This window comes from Mus caroli, unplaced genomic scaffold, assembly GCF_978045245.1.
Source record: "Mus caroli unplaced genomic scaffold, Mus_caroli_1 scaffold_5, whole genome shotgun sequence".
NCBI lineage: Eukaryota > Metazoa > Chordata > Mammalia > Rodentia > Muridae > Mus > Mus caroli.
In genome coordinates, this window is record NW_028227260.1 from 4,552,739 (window position 1) to 4,570,608 (window position 17,870).

Consider the following 17,870-nt stretch of genomic DNA (forward strand, 5'->3'; position numbering starts at 1 on the left):
ACTGTATCATAGAATTGTGAGTCAATTAAATCCCTTATACTGTCTTTGTCAGGGTGTTTTATCACAGCAACAGACATTGAACTGACTGGCAAGTGGTTTGATATATTGCCAGCATGATTAATTTGAATCAAGTTCATGTCCTTTGTATTTTGTGTTTGCCTGGAGGATAATGGTACATTACGGCGTCTTCAGTAAATTTTGTTCTTAGAAGGGTCCTGTCCAATTGTGGGGCATATGTTCGAACTCCAGGTTCTTCTTTAAGGAATACAAATATTGAGACACATTTGGTGGTGATTGTTGACATACTGATACATGGTAACCTTTTCTAAAGTCATATTTGCTAACTTCTTTTTTATTCCAAATTTATGACAGAGAAACTAGCTCTGCCTGCCACCTGTCATTTGCATTGCAGGAAATGTTTTGGTCTTTTGCTCTGTTCCCTGATTGCAAGCATTGCCCCAACTACTATGCCATCAAAAAGAGTTCTATGGGCTTCTCAAACACCAGTAAATTTGTTATATAATTTTTTATTATATCTAGTGGTGTGTGTGTGTGTCTGTAGTGTGCACGTGTGCATGCGTGGTGTGGTGTGTCTGTGTGTATGCATTTGAAGGTCAGGACAACTTGTGGCCATTGCTTCTCGCCTCCACCATGTGAGTCCCAGGGATTAAACACATGTCAACAGGTTTCATTGCAAGTGCCTTCACCAACTAAATCATCTTAACCTCACCCTCTCCCACCCCTAGTGGCTTTAATTGTTTTCAGAACTGCACTGTGTGGCCAGCCATCTACCAGTTTCCCCATTGTCAAACATTTAGATATGTTTTCCATTTGGGGCCATTTTGAACCTGGGTCCCATGCCTTTCCAAACTTAGCTGCTAATGCACAAGATAAGACTATCATCAAGCAGCATTTGATTGAATGGCATTTGAGAGACAGTAAGTGCAGCTCAGAAAACTGTCACTTACTGGTGGAGAGAAGAAGCAGGCCTGCAACAAATGGCTGTAAACAGAATGGCTTAAAACAGCAGCCGTGTGCTCTTGCACAACTCTGGAGTCCAACATTGCCAAATCAGGGACCAACATTTGACCGATACCAATGGATAGTAAGTGAAATTGATGATGGATAAGGTGAACATGTTCAGGCTTGGTTAAGCTTTGATGTAGTGCTGGTTTCCAATCATTGATCACCTCCAACAAGATGCTCTAGATATGAAAAGGAAGTCAAAGGCTCACTGTGCCAGGAAACAAGTGTCCACTGCTCACACTGTCCTCAGCAAGTCTTGTACAGGTCTGTAGCCTAAAGTGGCCTTAGAGGGAGTCAAGATCCATGGATTTTTCTGGAGTCATGGCTTCCTTTATTTTTAATCTCTGTATGTGTGTATGTGTGTATCTGTACATATGCTATAGCACACTTGTCGTCAGAGGGCAACGTTTTGGAATCAGTTTTCTCCTTCTACTTTTATGTAGGTCTAGGTCAAGCTTGTCTTAGGTGAGGCTTGTATCACAAGCACTCTCACCTGCTGAGCTCCCTGGCTGGCCTTCTCAGCCTTGACTTCTAATGGATCCGGGTAGTCAGCATGATTCAAACTATAGTAAGGAAACAATTTACAATTTCATTCTTGCATCCAATTGAATCTGTCAATCTGCCATTCAATGTGTAACATTTGCATTCTGTGAAGTTTTAAAAACTGACGTCTTCCCTTCAACCATGTAGCTTAGCCTGATGCTGGGTGGGCACTGAGAATTTAGTAGGAGAAAGAAGAAATGACCTGAACCTGGTAAGGTACTTCATTTCTTAGTTCACTGTTCCCATATCCCAGTGTCTGGGGACTGAGGCCACCAACCATGATTTGAGATGAAGGAAGTTACTTCCTACTTCCTTTTTGATTTTTTTTTCAACTTTTTTTTTTTTCTGCTTCACTTAGGGAGGCAGAAAGCCAGGTGGTATTTGGATGTCATAGAAAGCCATGTGCTACATTTAACCTAGACAGAATATTCTTGTTGGCTACAAGAGGAGCTCTGGGCAGCCCTCCCAGGCTGTCTATTGTTCTTTTCTCTTCCTTTGGGACCGTATTGCCCACAGCCACTAATAGCACAGTGAAGTTCTGTGTAATTGCCTCTACCAAGAAGTACCAGCAGAAAGAGCCCAGAAAAAAATCTCAGGGCTTTAAAACATTTTCCAAACTTGTTTCATGTGTTTTTACCCTTTGCACTATGAATACAGAAAGGTTTAGTTAGCTTTGATTTGTAAGTACCAGAACCCAAGCGCAGCTTCTCACAGGAAAGAAATGGTTTCATAAATGACCACTTAACACAATGGAATATTCACACAGGAAACTGGCAGTGATGTCATAGTAATTGTCAAAGGCATGATGTAAGCCCTGGATTGCAGCTTTGCAATGAAGTAGGCTCAGTTTTGAATTCAAATACCATAATTTACCTGGTTTGCCCTTTTTAAAACTTACTTAACCTCTGCACCTTTGGTTTCCTTATTTGTAGACTAAGGACCATCTTAGCTAGTACAGTTGAAGCTCCTAGCCTATCATACACAAGTGAACCAGCTTTCTGAGAAGCACCAAATATTGGTGTTGTAGCCCATTGGATGGTTATGACAATTCAACTTCATTTTAGTGTGGAGACTGCCATAGCCAATACGCAAAGAAATGGGTGTAACTGTCCCAATGATGCTTCATTTATGCACACTGAAATATGGGTTTTATGTCACCTTCACATGCTACAAAAATCTTATTTTTGTCTGTTTTCCAATGCTTTTATATAAGAGACCATTCCTAGCTGTAAACCAGGCCTCAGACAATTCTAGCCCACCAGCTGACATTTGCTGGGTCCTGTAGTAGACATTCAGTAATTGCTAGTTCTCTTCCCTGAAGAGAACAGTGGATTTTGAACCAGGCAGGGAATAATTACTTCTGAGAGAGTGAAGAAGGGCTGTCACCTTGAATTTTTTTTCAGAATCATGTATAACATTATGTTGATATTTTAATGATAAAGTGGTTGACACAAGTCTCTTTAGTCTTGTAATCTCTGTATGTGTTTGTATGTTTAGGGGAACGTGTGTCTGTGTGTAAGTCCTGCACACTTCCATGCGCCTGTGAAAGTGCACGAACTCAGACACCATTTTTCTGGTGTCTGGTGCTGCCTACCTTTTGTGGGTTTGTTTTCATTTTGGTTTGATGAGATTTCTCACTGGCCTGAAACATGCCAGGTAGACAGCCTGAGAGCATCAAGCCTGTCCCCACCTTCCCAGCACAGGGTCGATAAACATTTGTCTCCATGCCACAGCATTTTGATGTGGACTCTGAGCTTGCACTCAGCTGTTCATGCTCACAAGGCAGGTGCTTTGCCTACTTTAAATGCCACACTGATTGTTCTCTCTACAGGCTTATGGTTTGAATGAGAGTGGCCCTCTGGGCGTATATGTTTGAATGCTTGTTCTGAAGTTGGTGGGATTGTTAAGGAAAGATTGGGAAATGTGGCCTTGTTGGAAGAAGTGTAAAGGTTTATCAGTGGGGCATCTTTGAGGTTTGAGAAGCCCATGTCAGGACAGACCTCTCCCCGCTCTCTTTCTCTCTCTTTGTATCTATCTCTTAGTTATGGATGAGCTATAAGCTCTCAGTACTACTCTAGCACCACACCTGCCTGCCTGCTGCCATGCTCCTTGCCAAGACAATCATGGACTTACCCTCTGAAAGTGTTAGCAATCCCCCAAATTAAATGTTTTCTTTCCTAAGTTCTATTGGAAGCCATATCTGAGGACCTGAGGCAGACCCATATTGGCCCCATGCTTGCTGCTTCCTTCTCTGAGTTCATAAGATCTTTGCTTAGTTGATTTAGAGGGCCTTGTTCTCTTTGTGTTCTCCAGCCCCTCAGGCCCTTCCACACAGTTCCCTGAGCCCTGAGGGAAGGGATTTGATGGAGACATCCCATTGAGAGCTGAATGTTCCAAGGTCTTTCACTCTCTGCACACTGTCTAGCAGTAGGTCTCTGCATTTGTTCCCATCTGCTGCAGGAGGAAGCTTCTCTGATGATGGCTGAGCAAGGCACTGATTGATCTATGAGTACAGCAGAATGTCATTAGGCGTCATTTTATTACTAAGGTTTCTCTTTTTGACCAGTATTTGGTTTTACCCAAGGTCCTTGGGCTATCTAATCACACATTCTTGGTCACCTAAACTGTGTCACTGTAGAAGAAAGGGGTTATTTCTGGTATTCTTAGAGGTACTTATTATTGTGATATTTGAACCAGACTTTAAAGGATCAAACACATGGGTGTAGCAAAGAATGTGTGAGATTGGGGCAGCTGAGTATGTGAGACAAGGTCTTGGTGTTCTCTAGAGAAAGTGAATAGTCTACTATACAGGAAAGGGTGCTGCATCGGAGTAAAGGGAGAGCAATTTGCAGTTAGCTACAACCAGATTGACCAGAGAGTACTTGGATATTATAGCTGAAAAAAAAATTCGATTCTTTCCCAAAGGCAACATGAAATACCATACAGGGGAGTTAAATAAAGATGGGAATATAGAGAAGATCAAAACAACCCCCTCCCTTTTAAAAATAAGATGAAGAGAGGCTAGAAAAATGGCTCAATGATTGGGAACACAGGCTGTTGTTACAGAGGACCTGAGTTCAGTTCCTAATCCACACGTGGTAGGTCACAAGCATCCATAACTGTACTTCCAAGGGATACAATGCTCTCTTCTGGCCTCTGAGGGTACTGCATGTACAGCATATGCAGCTGTATATACATTCAGGCAAAAAACTCACACATCTATGTGTGTGTGTATGTATGTGTATGTAAAGGAAAAACACTTCCCACTAGGCATGATTTTTCACGTCTTTAACCTCAGCTCTTTGGAAGTAGTACCAGGTATCAAGGCTAGCCTTGTCTACATAATGAGTTCCAGTACAGCTAGGACTACATAGAGAGACCCTGTCTCAAAACAACAATAACAACAACAACAACAACAACAAAGCAAATAGAGAATACTTCCATACAGTTTTACTTTTTAGAAAATCTGCTGGTGATGTTAGGAATGTTTCCGCTGATTCTTTGTGTGTGTGTGTGTGTGTAATTGTAAAATTAATATATAAATGAATGTTATTTTATAATATTAACTACACTATTGATATTTATTGGTTATATTTATAAACAATATAAGATGTATATATGCAATATAAGGTGATATGTATTTATCTTTTAAACAATAGTGTTTGAAGGGAAATAAAGACAATATTCAATATTAACATTTTTATACAATATTAAGATTGTATTTTCTTTTGTGGCTTGCATATAAGAATGTAATGGTGTTAATGACTAATCTCCTATACATGTCTGGACTATGTCTAATGATATCTGTGCAATCTCTTTGGTTGCTTTGATGTGGACTTTTCATTGTCTGTGATTTATGATGTGGAAACTAAATCTATAAAGAAGTTACGTAACTTTAGAAAAGGCATATGACAGAAGGGACAATGACCTAGTTTCTCTGAATGTTCATTTCTCAATTACCTATAACTGTTAATTCTTTCATTTGGATTGTGTGTCACTGTTCCCTTCTAGAGCACTCTTCTGTCAGCTTTGGCTGGCCTTGCCTTAAAAGTGATTTCTTAAATCATCTTGTTGAACCTCTTCGTGTTTTCTTGTTATTTGAAATATAGGACATTGCATTTCCACAGTTTGACTTTATCCCTTTAATATTTGTATTCTGTATGTAGTGTCAGGTGCATGGCTCCACAGTAGTGTAAGGCTGGAGATGTAGTTTAGTCAGTAGAATGCTTATCTGGGATACAGGAATTCCTGGATTTCAGCCTTAGTACCACAGAAATTGAGCATGGTGGCACATGCCTATAATCTTAACATTCAAGAGGTGAAGGCAGGAGGATGAGGAGTTCAAGGTCAGCTTGAAGACCCAGGTTCAGAAACAAGCAAACAAGCCATGCCAAGTAGTAGTATATATTTAGTAACCAAATCCAATGTATCAAATATATCTTTTGTTGTTATAACTTATAATTTTCCTTATTGGTTCCATCTCATTCAGTTTCCTCATGACTATCATTGTGAGAGGAATCTAACAGGTTCCATCTTTTTCTGATATTAAATCCTTGTTTCTATTTTTTAGAGTCGTGCTCCAATTTCTGCTAAACTTGTGGCCAATATGCTGTCAGTTGCTGGGGCTGATCACATCATTACCATGGACCTGCATGCCTCTCAGATCCAGGTACGAACATTGTGTTTCTTTCCACGGTTAGGTCCTAACTCCCTTAACTAATTTTGAAAGATTTTGAGTCTGCACAGCGACTCTCCTGGCTGGCTGTCTTTCCTGTGGATGCCACCATTCCTAACACACCTTGCCTCCAATTCATTTTTGGAGGAACAGAAATGCTTTCTTATATGTTTTGTGGTTCCATCTAAGCTTCTGTAAATTAGTTAGTGTAGTAGTGTGTATTGTGTGAGTTTGTGTACATTGCATGTCTTCCTCAATCACTCCTCAGCTTAAGTTTTGATGACTTGGTCTCTCACTGAACCCAGATCTCATCAATTCAGGTAAGTTGGCTGACCGTGAGCTCCAAGGATCTGCGTACCTCTCCTTTCCCAACACTGGGGTCACAGAATATGCAGCATATGCTTGTACAGCAAGTTTTCTATACATTCACACACCAAGTCATCTCCTTAGTCCTGCAATATACATTTTTAATTTCTTCATAACTTTCTCTTTTGTCACAAAGACGGACCACATTTCTCAGTACCTACTTATGATATATAATGAATGTGAAGTATTTGATTTGTGCTTAAGTGCTAAAACAACAACAAAAATCCACCTGTCTTCCAGTTTGTCCTGCAATGCTGTTCTTTCTCTCGGTGCACATAAATATCAGAGCATGCCTAGGAAGTGGACTGGACTGAAAGATGTCTTGTGGCATCATTACTATTAGATTTATTTCTGTAACAGTTACCCACAGGGATACTGTTGTATAAAGGTATTTTTGGATCAATATTCAATCAAATATCAATATTTCAGATATTATTGAAAGATAGCAATTACCTTGTTTAAAAATCTGTATCCAATTAAACTAAGTCCCTTTCCCCTTGGAGCGTGCTGTGCAGTGACTGCAAACAGTATGCTTCTTGGGAGGTTGTATATAGGGGTTTCTCTAAGAGACCTTGGGGACTGAACTTTCTGGTGAATAGTCATGTCGCTTATCTCATCTTGTCACCAGTCTAGGCTTCAGAGAGGTATATGGATCACCATTGGGAAGCCCCAGGGCCCAGTGGGCAAGGTTCACATTGGCCAGGCCATCATGTGTATAATACCAACCTGTAAAACAAGGAATATGTGATTGAGGTCCTACACAGGGTTAAGTTCAAGTTCCCTAGCTGACAGAAGAGCCACATCTTAAAAGAGAGAGAGAGAGAGAGAGAGAGAGCGCCAAGTTTAATGCAGATGAATCTGAAGAGATGTTATCTGAAGAAGCGGCATTTTCTCAACAAGCGTGGGACAAATACGCCCCTAATCATGGTCCCTCAGGCATGTGGTAGGACTCTGTGTTCCTGAGGCTTTCCACTGTGCTGAACCCTTGACCCTGCCAATCATGTACTCTAATAAATCTCACATTCAACCAGAAAACCAAGTGACATTGATTTTCCTCCTTAGGGATTCTTTGATATTCCTGTGGATAATTTATATGCAGAACCTGCAGTTCTTCAGTGGATTCGGGAGAACATCACTGAATGGAGAAACTGTATTATTGTTTCTCCAGATGCTGGAGGAGCCAAAAGGTACCATACAAGTGACACCATACACATCTTTCTCTTTACCTACTACTTTCCTGACTTCTGTATTTCTCTATGTCTTAAAGGAGAAAGCATGCCTTGTTTGCTGGGGGAAATAGTTGAGTAGTTAAAGCTAATGCCCCACAAGCTTGAGGACTGAAGTTGGGTCTGAAGAGCTTATATAGATGCTGAGTACGCTTAAGGGTCTGTCTGTGATTTTAGCCTTGGAAGACAGGGATGGGGGAATTCCCCGAGCTATGTAACTAGCTCAGCATTTAATTGAGAAACACTGCATCAAAAAATAAGCAATCAAAGCACATTCCTGACATTAACTTGGAGCCTCCACATGTGTGTGCATACATGCATACCACACAAAAACACACTGACAACCTTTATAGATAGCATGCTTTGTGTGTGTGTGCGCACGTGTGTGTGTGTTTGCTGGGGATAGTATGATAATGTTGCTGCCCTGCCCCCCCCCCAGGAAGTTTGCTTTTAATTATGTAACATTTTATTTTGTAAATGAGCAACTGAATAGGTCTCAGGCTTTGCCTCCAGGACAGAAACCCATCACTGTCCCAGCATTTCACATCATTCATGAAAATAAAACAAACACACACATATATTCTATATAATAAGAATTTTAATTAACACAATTGACTGAATTAGTCCTTCTAACCACAAACACTTGACTGGAACAGGCACAATAGAACCCAGTTTTTCAAAATGTATATGGAACAACAAGAAAGGGGGGCTAAAGTCTGCCTGCATTACAGATGGGGCTGGAATGTACTCTGGTGGTCTGGGGGATGTGGGTGAGATGAGAAGGGGAAGGCAGCTTGGCCTGCCCCACCTATTCAAGGGCCTCCCTAAAGCAGGATGCTAAAAGCTAAGTCCCTAGCCAATAAGCAGAGCCTTTGGCTGAAGGAGAAAGTAGTCACCCATGAGAAATCCAGCCACAAGTTTGTGCCACAGGCAGGTGAATATGAGGTCTCCCTAGGGTGTTGGACTCCCTGGACTAAGAAAATTAATACAAAATTAGTCTGAGGATGCAGTACCTCTATGGAGAAAGGCTTCTACAGTTTGAGTTGGTAGGGGATCAGTCACTGTACCATATGACCTGTCAATCTGATCATCCAAAATCAGCCAGCCCCGAGGGACTAATATGCCCGGATTCATTGTGTATAGATAGCCACCAGGGCACAGGCAGCCAGTACTAAGGAGAGGTAGAATGACTGGCAAATGAACACGTTTAATAAAAACTGAGCATCCTGCCACAGTGGCAGCCTAAGAAAGTAGCCCTGAGTGGCAGTGTCAACCAGCTCTATGGAGAGCTTCAAGGGGCGCATGAACCACTAGGGGACTTGGTGTTGTGGAGGCAACAAGAATAAGATTATGCTGGTCCTACACACTGCCCACTGCAAACTGAGCCTTAGGACCCTGAGCCTTGGAGAACTTGCCAGCTGCTATCTGGGAAGACAAAACCTGGTGGAGTGGAGTTGCATTGCCAAGGTAGGGGTGGCCATAAGAAAGGGAAAGGTAAGAGAGAACTCTCCGCACCAACTAAAGTAAAGAGGTTTATAAATGGGAGTCAATCATTTGAGTCCAGGGTCAAGAGTGACAATCAAGCTTCAGAACAACCCAAAAGGGCAGTGATCTTGGGTGTGGCTCAGTGGTGGAACATTGGCAGTCATGCCCACAACCCTGGATTTCTTCTCTAGCACTGCATAGACACATTTGAGTACATACACACACACACACACACACACACTCATTCTCATGTACCTTCTCCTCACTTGTTGATATCTTCATCTCCTTGCAGCCCTAGAATCACACTTAAAAAGACTTAAGAGTGGCCAATAAAGTAATCTCAATGCATTGCGTTCCCTGGTTCTCAGAAGAGCACATGTGTTGGGCTCTTAGCTGCTGTCCAACAGCCACTGGTTCCCACCCAGCACAGAAGAGAAGAAAAAAGGGCAGGTTACTGGAGAGGGACTCTCTGACAGCTGCTGGAAGTACCTCTGCACAGGAAGGAGACTCACATGAACGACAGTGGCAGTTAGGTTCCCAAGCCCCCAGCTATGCAGGTGTCTTAGTCAGGGTTTCTATTTCTGCACAGACATCATGACCAAGAAGTAAGTTGGGGAGGAAAGGGTTTATTCGGCTTATACTTCCACATTGCTGTTAGTCACTGAAAGAAGTCAGGACTGGAACTCAAGCAGGTCAGGAAGCAGGAGCTGATGCAGAGGCCATGGAGAAATGTCTTTACTGGCTTGCTTCCCCTGGCTTGCTCAGCCTGCTCTCTTATAGAACCAAGACTACCAGTCCAGAGATGTTCCCACCCACAAGGGGCCTTTCCCCCTTCATCACTAATTGAGAAAATGCCTTACAGTGGGATCTCATGTAGGCATTTCCTCAACTGAAGCTCCTTTCTCTGTGATAACTCCAGCTGTGTCAAGTTGACACAAAAATAGCCAGTCCAGCAGGGTTGGGCTTGGGAGCTAGCAGTAGTCCATTCTTTAGCCCAGAGCATGATGAGCACATGTGACCTTGGGCAAGCCATTGAGGGTTTCCCAGGTCATGTCTTTTTAACCCTGGGAGTGACTTTGCAGAGTCATTTCTCCTGGATTTCTTCCATATCAACTTTGCAGTTGATTTGGAAGCTTCCCAAAGTCATGAGGTCGAACATGCATTCACATCATTCAAATCTATTCTAGGCTAAGGGGTCTGGAGTGTTAGATAACTTGGGTTATAACAGCAGTAGGGGTTTCAGTATGTTTTCAGATTTTTGCAACGGTTACTGTTAACCACCTCCACACATTTTCATCACATCAAGAGGAAAAATCCCATGCCCCTTAGCAGTTGCCACCCATGTCCCCTGATCCCATTGGTTACTCCAGTGTCCCTATATGGGAAGACACATAAAAATGTGTTCATATCAATTGATCATACAGCAAATGACCATTTTCTCTGGCATAAAAGAAAAAAGAAAATAGAACTTTGGCCCAAGCAAGTCTAAAGAATAATAGATTCCATAGAGTTATTTTGGCCCTTTCCCTTTTCCTATCCCCAACTGTCTCAATCTACAGCCAAGAATATCATTCATGCTTTCAGCAAAAATATTGAAACAGAGGCTAGTAAGATGACCCAGGAGTTAAAGGTGCCTGCATCCAAGCCTGCTAACCTAAGTTTAATACCTGGGAGCCTCATAAGAGAAGACCTATTTCTTCAATATATTCTGACTGCCACACTTGTGCTTTGGCATACGTGCATGTATACACACACATACACACACACACACACACACACACACAGTAATAAAAAATTAACGCAAATTGAAAGATAATAGAAAAGGTAACTCAGCTTCATCAAGTACTGTCGTTCTTTCCCGTGTTAGGGTAGTGTTCAAACATACATCCCCTGGTTTCATAGATGCAGACTACCAGTAATGTGTTATCATGATTTGAATGTGGAACCTTTCCCCCAGCCTCCTTTGCCTGCATACTTGGGCCACAGCTGCGTTGGGGGTTGTAGAACCTGGGAGGCAGAGTGTTACTAGAAGAAGAAGGTCATTGTGGGGTTGTAGTTTATAACCCAGATCAGCTTCTGCTTGGGTCTCTGCTTCCTGTTCCTCTAAGATGTGGCAAATAGAAGCCACCTGCTCCTGCCACAAAGAAGTTGCCTACTACCAGCCATTTCCTATCCTGGTGGGCTTTGTTTCCTCAAATCATGAGCCAAACAAAGTTAAACCTCTCCTCTTTGAGTTGTTCTTTGTCAGGGGTTTGGTCACAGCAGTAAAAATAACACAGATGCTACACACACTTCTCCACGGAGGTCTTTAAAATGCGAACTTGCTATAATTTACCAGTAATCCTATAGTTATCTAACATATATTCTTGATCATTTTTCAAGGGAGGGGGGATTTATTTTGCTTTGTGATTTGAAGGTACAGCCTATTATGGCCAGGAAGGCATGGCATCAGGAGCATATAGCAGCTAGTTGCTTTGCATTCTTAGTTGGGGGAAAAAAACAAACAAACAAAAAAAAACAATTGCTGGGTCTTAGTGCCCCTCTCTTCTATTTAGTGGAAGAAACCATTTCATGGGACAGTGCCATGTATTTTCAGGGTTACCTGGTTGTTTTCATAGCTGTGTAATAGTCGTGTGTGTGTGTGTGTGTGTGTGTGTGTGTGTGTGTGTGTGTGTGGTCATTCCCATGCTACTCATTCATAAACACTGTTGTTTGTGTAATACAGATTTAGCAGACCTGTCTGACCTTTTGCATAGTTGTCTAAATAAGATACATTCCTAAAATTAAAACTGCCAGCCCAAAGGCACAGGACATTTAAGTTTTGGTGGACAGAGCTCAAAGTGGGTCTTTAAGAAAAGATATTCCAGATAGTGTTGTCCAGTATGGCTGCCAGAGTCTTGATACCGCCCCCCCCCCCCTTGCTCACATAGTGTATAATCAGTTTCAGTTGGCCTATGAGGCAAGTAGCCTGAGATATATCTTCTTGTGAACTCTGGTTGTTAGGAGTGAGGTCAGGCATCCTTTCTGGCGTGATGTTTTTTGTTTGTTTGTTTTTTGTTTTCCTATGAGTACAAACTTCCATATCTTAGCTGGAGACATTTACCTGTGGATTGGCAAAGGCAGGATATTACCTTTTAATGAGTGTCTCAGGTATTTCCCCAGTGTTTTAACTGCCTCCCACTTTTATATTCTTACTCCCTAAAGAACTTTGAAAACCATCTTATAGTTACATTTTGGCTTCTGGGCCTATGAAGCACTTGCCTTTCCCTTAAATTCTTTTCTTTGCTTATGATTTTGCATATTTTCAAAGGTCTCTTTTTCTCTTTTAATGTTCTGATTTTTCTTGCATTTGACACTTATTGAGAAATAAAAAGTAAAATAAAAATCCAATTCCCACCTATCCTCCACCAGCTATCTAGTCATTCAAGAACTATTGAATTATCCATCCTTTCTGTATTGGTTTAAAACAACATCTTTTATTATATACTAAGTTCTTCTATCCCTTGCAAACTCCCTCTTTTAAAAATCACAGAAGAGGGCTTACTCAGTAGATAAGTGTTCTTTCTGCTCAAGTGTAAGGACCTGAATTTAAATTCCTAGCACCTGTTTAAAAAGCTAGGCATGGCCACATACCCTGTAACTTTAGCACTGTAACGCATATGGACAGAATGATCGGTGGGACTTGCTGGCCCAGCTTAGGCCCAGGTTCAGTGAGAGACCCTGCTTCAAAGTATAAGGTAGAAACTGATAGAACAAGCAATTTGATGGATACCTCTAGCCTCTGGGCATTTGTACCTGCACATACATATCTCTCTATGTCATAGTGTGACTGTGTGTGTGTGTGTGTGTGTGTGTGTGTGTGTGTGTGTGTGTGTGTAGGGAGGGAGGGAGGGAGAGAGAGAGAGAGAGAGAGAGAGAGAGAGAGAGAGAGAGAGAGAGAGAGAGAGATTAAGACTAGAACAGAGTAGGTGACCAAATTTAAAATGTTTTTCTGTTTAAAACTCTTCAGAATGCTCTCATGTAGCCACTCCTGCTCCTGTGCTGGGAAAAACAGGCTCTTTAGGGATCCACAGCACACGTAGGAATTTTTGTCACGTCTTTTCTCTTTACCTGGTCTGCTATACTTCCTTGTCACCATCATATATTGCAATGGGCTACTCTCCCACTGACAGTCCCACTGAAGCAGCCTGGCAAGTCATGCATGTCACATAGAGTTTATGATAGGATATTGTTGGCTTTTTTGCTTAATGCAAAGTCATATTCCACTAGAGAAAATATCTGTTTATCGGGACTATCAAGACTGTTTTAGAGAAAGCTTTGAGGTCAAATCTCTCCAAGTAAGGCTTGCTCTTGCCACAGGAGGTCACTCTTGGGTAATCTTTGAGGTTTAATTGAGTTAATGAGGAACATTGACTAACAAGAAAGAAGCCTCCCTATAGTAAAGCTGTGTGTGCAGTTACTCTCTCTCTCTCTCTCTCTCTCTCTCTCTCTCTCTCTGTGTGTGTGTGTGTGTGTGTGTGTGTGTGTGTGTGTGCACATATATAGTAAATACAAATGTAAAGGGTTGTGGAAAGTAGGTCGAACTGGGTGCTTAATATAACCTTTTATTTTCTTGATTATATACTCTTTGAACATGTGGTATCAAAACTTTGAAACTTGGAAAGAAGAATTTAATAATTTATAGCATTAGAGACATCAGTAGGAGTGATTTAGTGTACTTGATGTCCTGAAAATTCACATACAGATGGCGGCTTCCAAGGCTTGTCCTCTGATCTTCACAGGCATAGGGTAGCCTGTACATGCCTGCACTCACACCCATACTACTAACAAGTAACATTTGAACAGTGTATATATGGAGAGATTGCTCAGAGAGTAAACTGCTTGCTGTATAAGTGTGTTGCCCTGAGTTTTACATTGGTGCCCAGCACCAATAGAAAAGCTCGGTGTCTCTTAACACTAGTGAGGCAGAGACAGACAGATTCCAAGGGCTTGCTGGCCAGCCAGCCAGTCTAGCCACAACAGTGAACATGGGGTTCTGTGAGAGGCCTGGCTCCAAGGATAAGGTGGAAAGTGATGGAAGAAGACACCCAACACCACACTCTGGCTTCCACACATACAGGCACCAATCAAACATAGTTTTTATTCTAGCTCTTTCCACCTCCGATTTCAATGGGATTTGTTGTATTAACCTCTCTTACGAGGGACACATGGAGTCTCCATTGTGTATGTGGAATTAATTACATGCAGCTTTCTCAGGAAATGATAATAGTATAGCGACCTAGGAGGTTTGGGGAAGGAATCTTTTCCTTTCGCTAATGCTGCATGAACTAGCAAGTCATTGACATGCCTGGAACTCCACCCAGATCAGGTGTCTATGGGCCTCAGTGCCAAGAGCCACAGAGCTCACTTTCTTTCCCTGGCCTCTCTGCCTTTCTGCCTGCCTACTTGCAGTGGGATTATAAGGTTACACCTGGACTTAGAGCTTCAACCACAAACTGTAGTGGCTTCCACTGCTGCGCTGTGGACACGGGGCCCTTCCTGTTTCATACCATACAAACAAATACAAGTTATTCCGTATCTACATTTTACATAATCTGCCCAAGCATCTTTTCTTTAAAAAAAAAAAAAAAGCTGTCTCATGTTCTGAGAGCCCACCTTTCCTTAATTGGAGTTTAAAAGGCTGATCATGAAATTGGTATGTGCATAGTATATACTTGAAAATGATTATGGGGCAAAAATATTTACCTGCCTTCAAATTATAGACTTCTTCTTTCAATTAACTGTTTAAGTAAGGGAACTTGGAAGATGGACAGTGTTAGAAAGGAAAGTTGTCTGCTGCTATGACTACGGTTTGGGTTCCTGCTGTGGTTTTCTTGAAATGAATTTTCAGGTTGTATAGTTTGCCTAGTCATATCTTCATGCTGCCTTTACTGTGGAAGTGCAATTTTAGTAGCGATAAATTCATAGCCTGACTCCAGGGTGGATGCTGAGAATTTCTGACATTCCTTTCTAGGTAACTTGTCTTTACCCTTTACCTCTGTTAAGACATCATATTTTCCGTAGTTTTATTGTACTTGCTTAGGGGATTCATTTATTCGGTTTATTGCTTAGAGGATTAGAGTCTTCCAGTAGTTCTAGAAAATTCTCAGGCATTATTTCCTTAAAGTACGTGTGTGTGTGTGTGTGTCTGTGTGTGTGTGTGTCTGTATCTGTGTGTGTGGGTGCTCCAGAGGTCAGCCTTCGGTGTCATTCTTCAGCAGCTGTCTGCCTGTGTTTTCTGAGACAGACTTTGTAACTGTGACCTAGAGTTCCCAGTTAGTCAGCCTGCCTAACCCACTACCACAGGAATCCTACCTCTCCCAAAACTGGGATAACAGACACATACCGCTTCACCAAGCTTTCAGGTAGGTGGTAGGGCTCAAACTCTGAACTTTGTGTGTTTGTGTGGCAAGCACTTTACCCGCTAAACCACCTCCCATCCTCTTTTTCTCTTGACAGAGGAGAGCTAGCTACTTCTGCCTCTTTGCACTCTACTCTTAATGACTTTGAGCTCATTTTACATGTTTCTGGTCTCTCCCTTTTTGGGTTACATTCTAGACTCTAACTTCATCTTACCTTTAATCCACTCTATCTAGGTATTTGCATTTTGTTAGCTGCTATGTTTATAAATTCAATAAAATTTAAATATACTATTTTCTATTTCACAAAAAAAAACATTTCTTTTCTCCCAACTCTTTTTTTAAATTATTATTATTTGTAAGTACACTGTAGCTGTCTTCAGACACTACAGAAGAGGGCCCCAAATCTTGTTACGGATGGTTGTGAGCCACCATGTGGTTGCTGGGATTTGAACTTAGGACCTTCAGAAGAGCAGTCAGTGCTCTTAACCATTGAGCCATCTCTCCAGCCCTTCTCCCAACTTTTGGATTGGGCATTCCTTATTACCCTTTTATTCTTATCCACACATCCATTTTATTGTTTTAACATGAAAAATTCCTTCATCTTCATTTTCAACTAATTCCAGTGGCTCATTCTTTGGTCTTATGATTTTGTTACAGCTGTTTCTGGATTCCAGTTTGAGTGTCTTGATATCCTTAGATGTCTTATACCCGCCCCCGCTCCCCCCCCCGCCCCGGCCTTTTGTAGAATCCTGAGATTTTGTATAATCCTGAGAGGATTTGCACATATTTCTTTTGGGTTCCTTGAAGAACTACCCCAAATTATCACTTTTAGATTCAACTCTCTGCTTGTGGGTTTTCATCCCATACATAATGGGAACTGAAATAAGCAGCCATCAGGTGAGCTGAGATGTGGTTTAGAATATTCTAAAAACATCTGACCTTCACCCAGAATCAGAAATGAGACAAGGTAAATGCCCTTCCTATTCCCACAGGGGCAACAGGGTGGAGTTGCATTGCTTGTTACTCTGGAGGGAAAAATGTGCGAATCTCTCTGTTACACAGGGGTTTCCTGTTGGAGTCTTGTTTTCGACTTGGTCCCAGGTTTTACTCCCTCATCACCACTGCCCTCCGGCAGTCATAGCAGCAAAGCACAAGATCAAGATTATTAAAGGGCTAGAGAGACAGCTCTTGCTATTCTTTTTTTTTTTTAATTTATTTTTCTTTAATTAGGTATTTTCTTCATTTACATCTCAAATGCTATCCCAAAAGTCCCCCAGACCCTCCTCGCTCTACTCCCCTACCCACCCACTCCCACTTCTTGGCCCTGGCGTTCCCCCGTACTGAGGCATATAAAGTTTGCAAGACCAAGGGGCCTCTCTTCCCAATGATGGCCAACTGGGCCATCTTCTGCAACATATGCAGCTAGAGACACGAGCTCCGGGTATACTGGTTAGTTCATATTGTTGTTCCACCTATAGCGTTGCAGACCCCTTTAGCTCCTTGGGTACTTTCTCTAGCTCCTCCATTGGGGGCCCTGTGTTCCATCCAAATAGCTGACTGTGAGCATCCACTTGTGTTTGCCAGGCCCCAGCATAGCCTCACAAGACACAGCTATATCAGGGTCCTTTCAGCAAAATCTTGCTGGTGTATGCAATGGTGTCACTGGTAAGAAGGACACATACTCCACTATGTTCATAGCAGCCTTATTTATAATAGCCAGAAGCTAGAAAGAACCCAGATGTCCCTCAACAGAGGAATGGATACAGAAAATGTGGTACCTTTACACAATGGAGTACTACTCAGCCATTATAAAACAATGACTTCATGAAATTCACAGGCAAATGGATGGACCTGGAGGGCACCATCCTGAGTGAGGTAACCCAATCACAAAAGAACTCACATGATATATACTCACTGATAAGTGGATATTAACCCAGAAACTTAGAATGTCCAAGATACAAGATACAATTTCCAAAACACATGAAACTCAAGAAGAACGAAGACCAAACTTTGCCCCTTCTTAGAATTGGGAACAAAACACCCACGGAAGGAGTTACAGAGACAAAGTTAGGAGCTGAGACGAAAGGATGGACCATCTAGAGACTGCTGCACCCGGGGGGATCCATCCCATAATCAGGCTCTTGCTAT

At 41.9% G+C, this 17,870-nt stretch overlaps 1 protein-coding gene and 1 pseudogene across 2 annotated transcripts in view; both read left to right on the plus strand.

Moving 5' to 3' along the window:
* Positions 1 to 17,870, plus strand: part of Prps2 (phosphoribosyl pyrophosphate synthetase 2) — a 37,094-nt gene that overhangs the window by 11,245 nt on the left and 7,979 nt on the right. For both annotated transcript variants that reach the window (XM_021152857.3, XM_021152858.3), the window contains exons 3-4: positions 6,140 to 6,238; positions 7,673 to 7,797. In XM_021152857.3, the coding sequence (XP_021008516.1) occupies positions 6,140 to 6,238; positions 7,673 to 7,797 (224 nt within the window). The remainder of the gene's footprint in view (positions 1 to 6,139; positions 6,239 to 7,672; positions 7,798 to 17,870) is intronic.
* Positions 7,077 to 7,194, plus strand: LOC115030155 (small nucleolar RNA SNORA70; annotated as a pseudogene).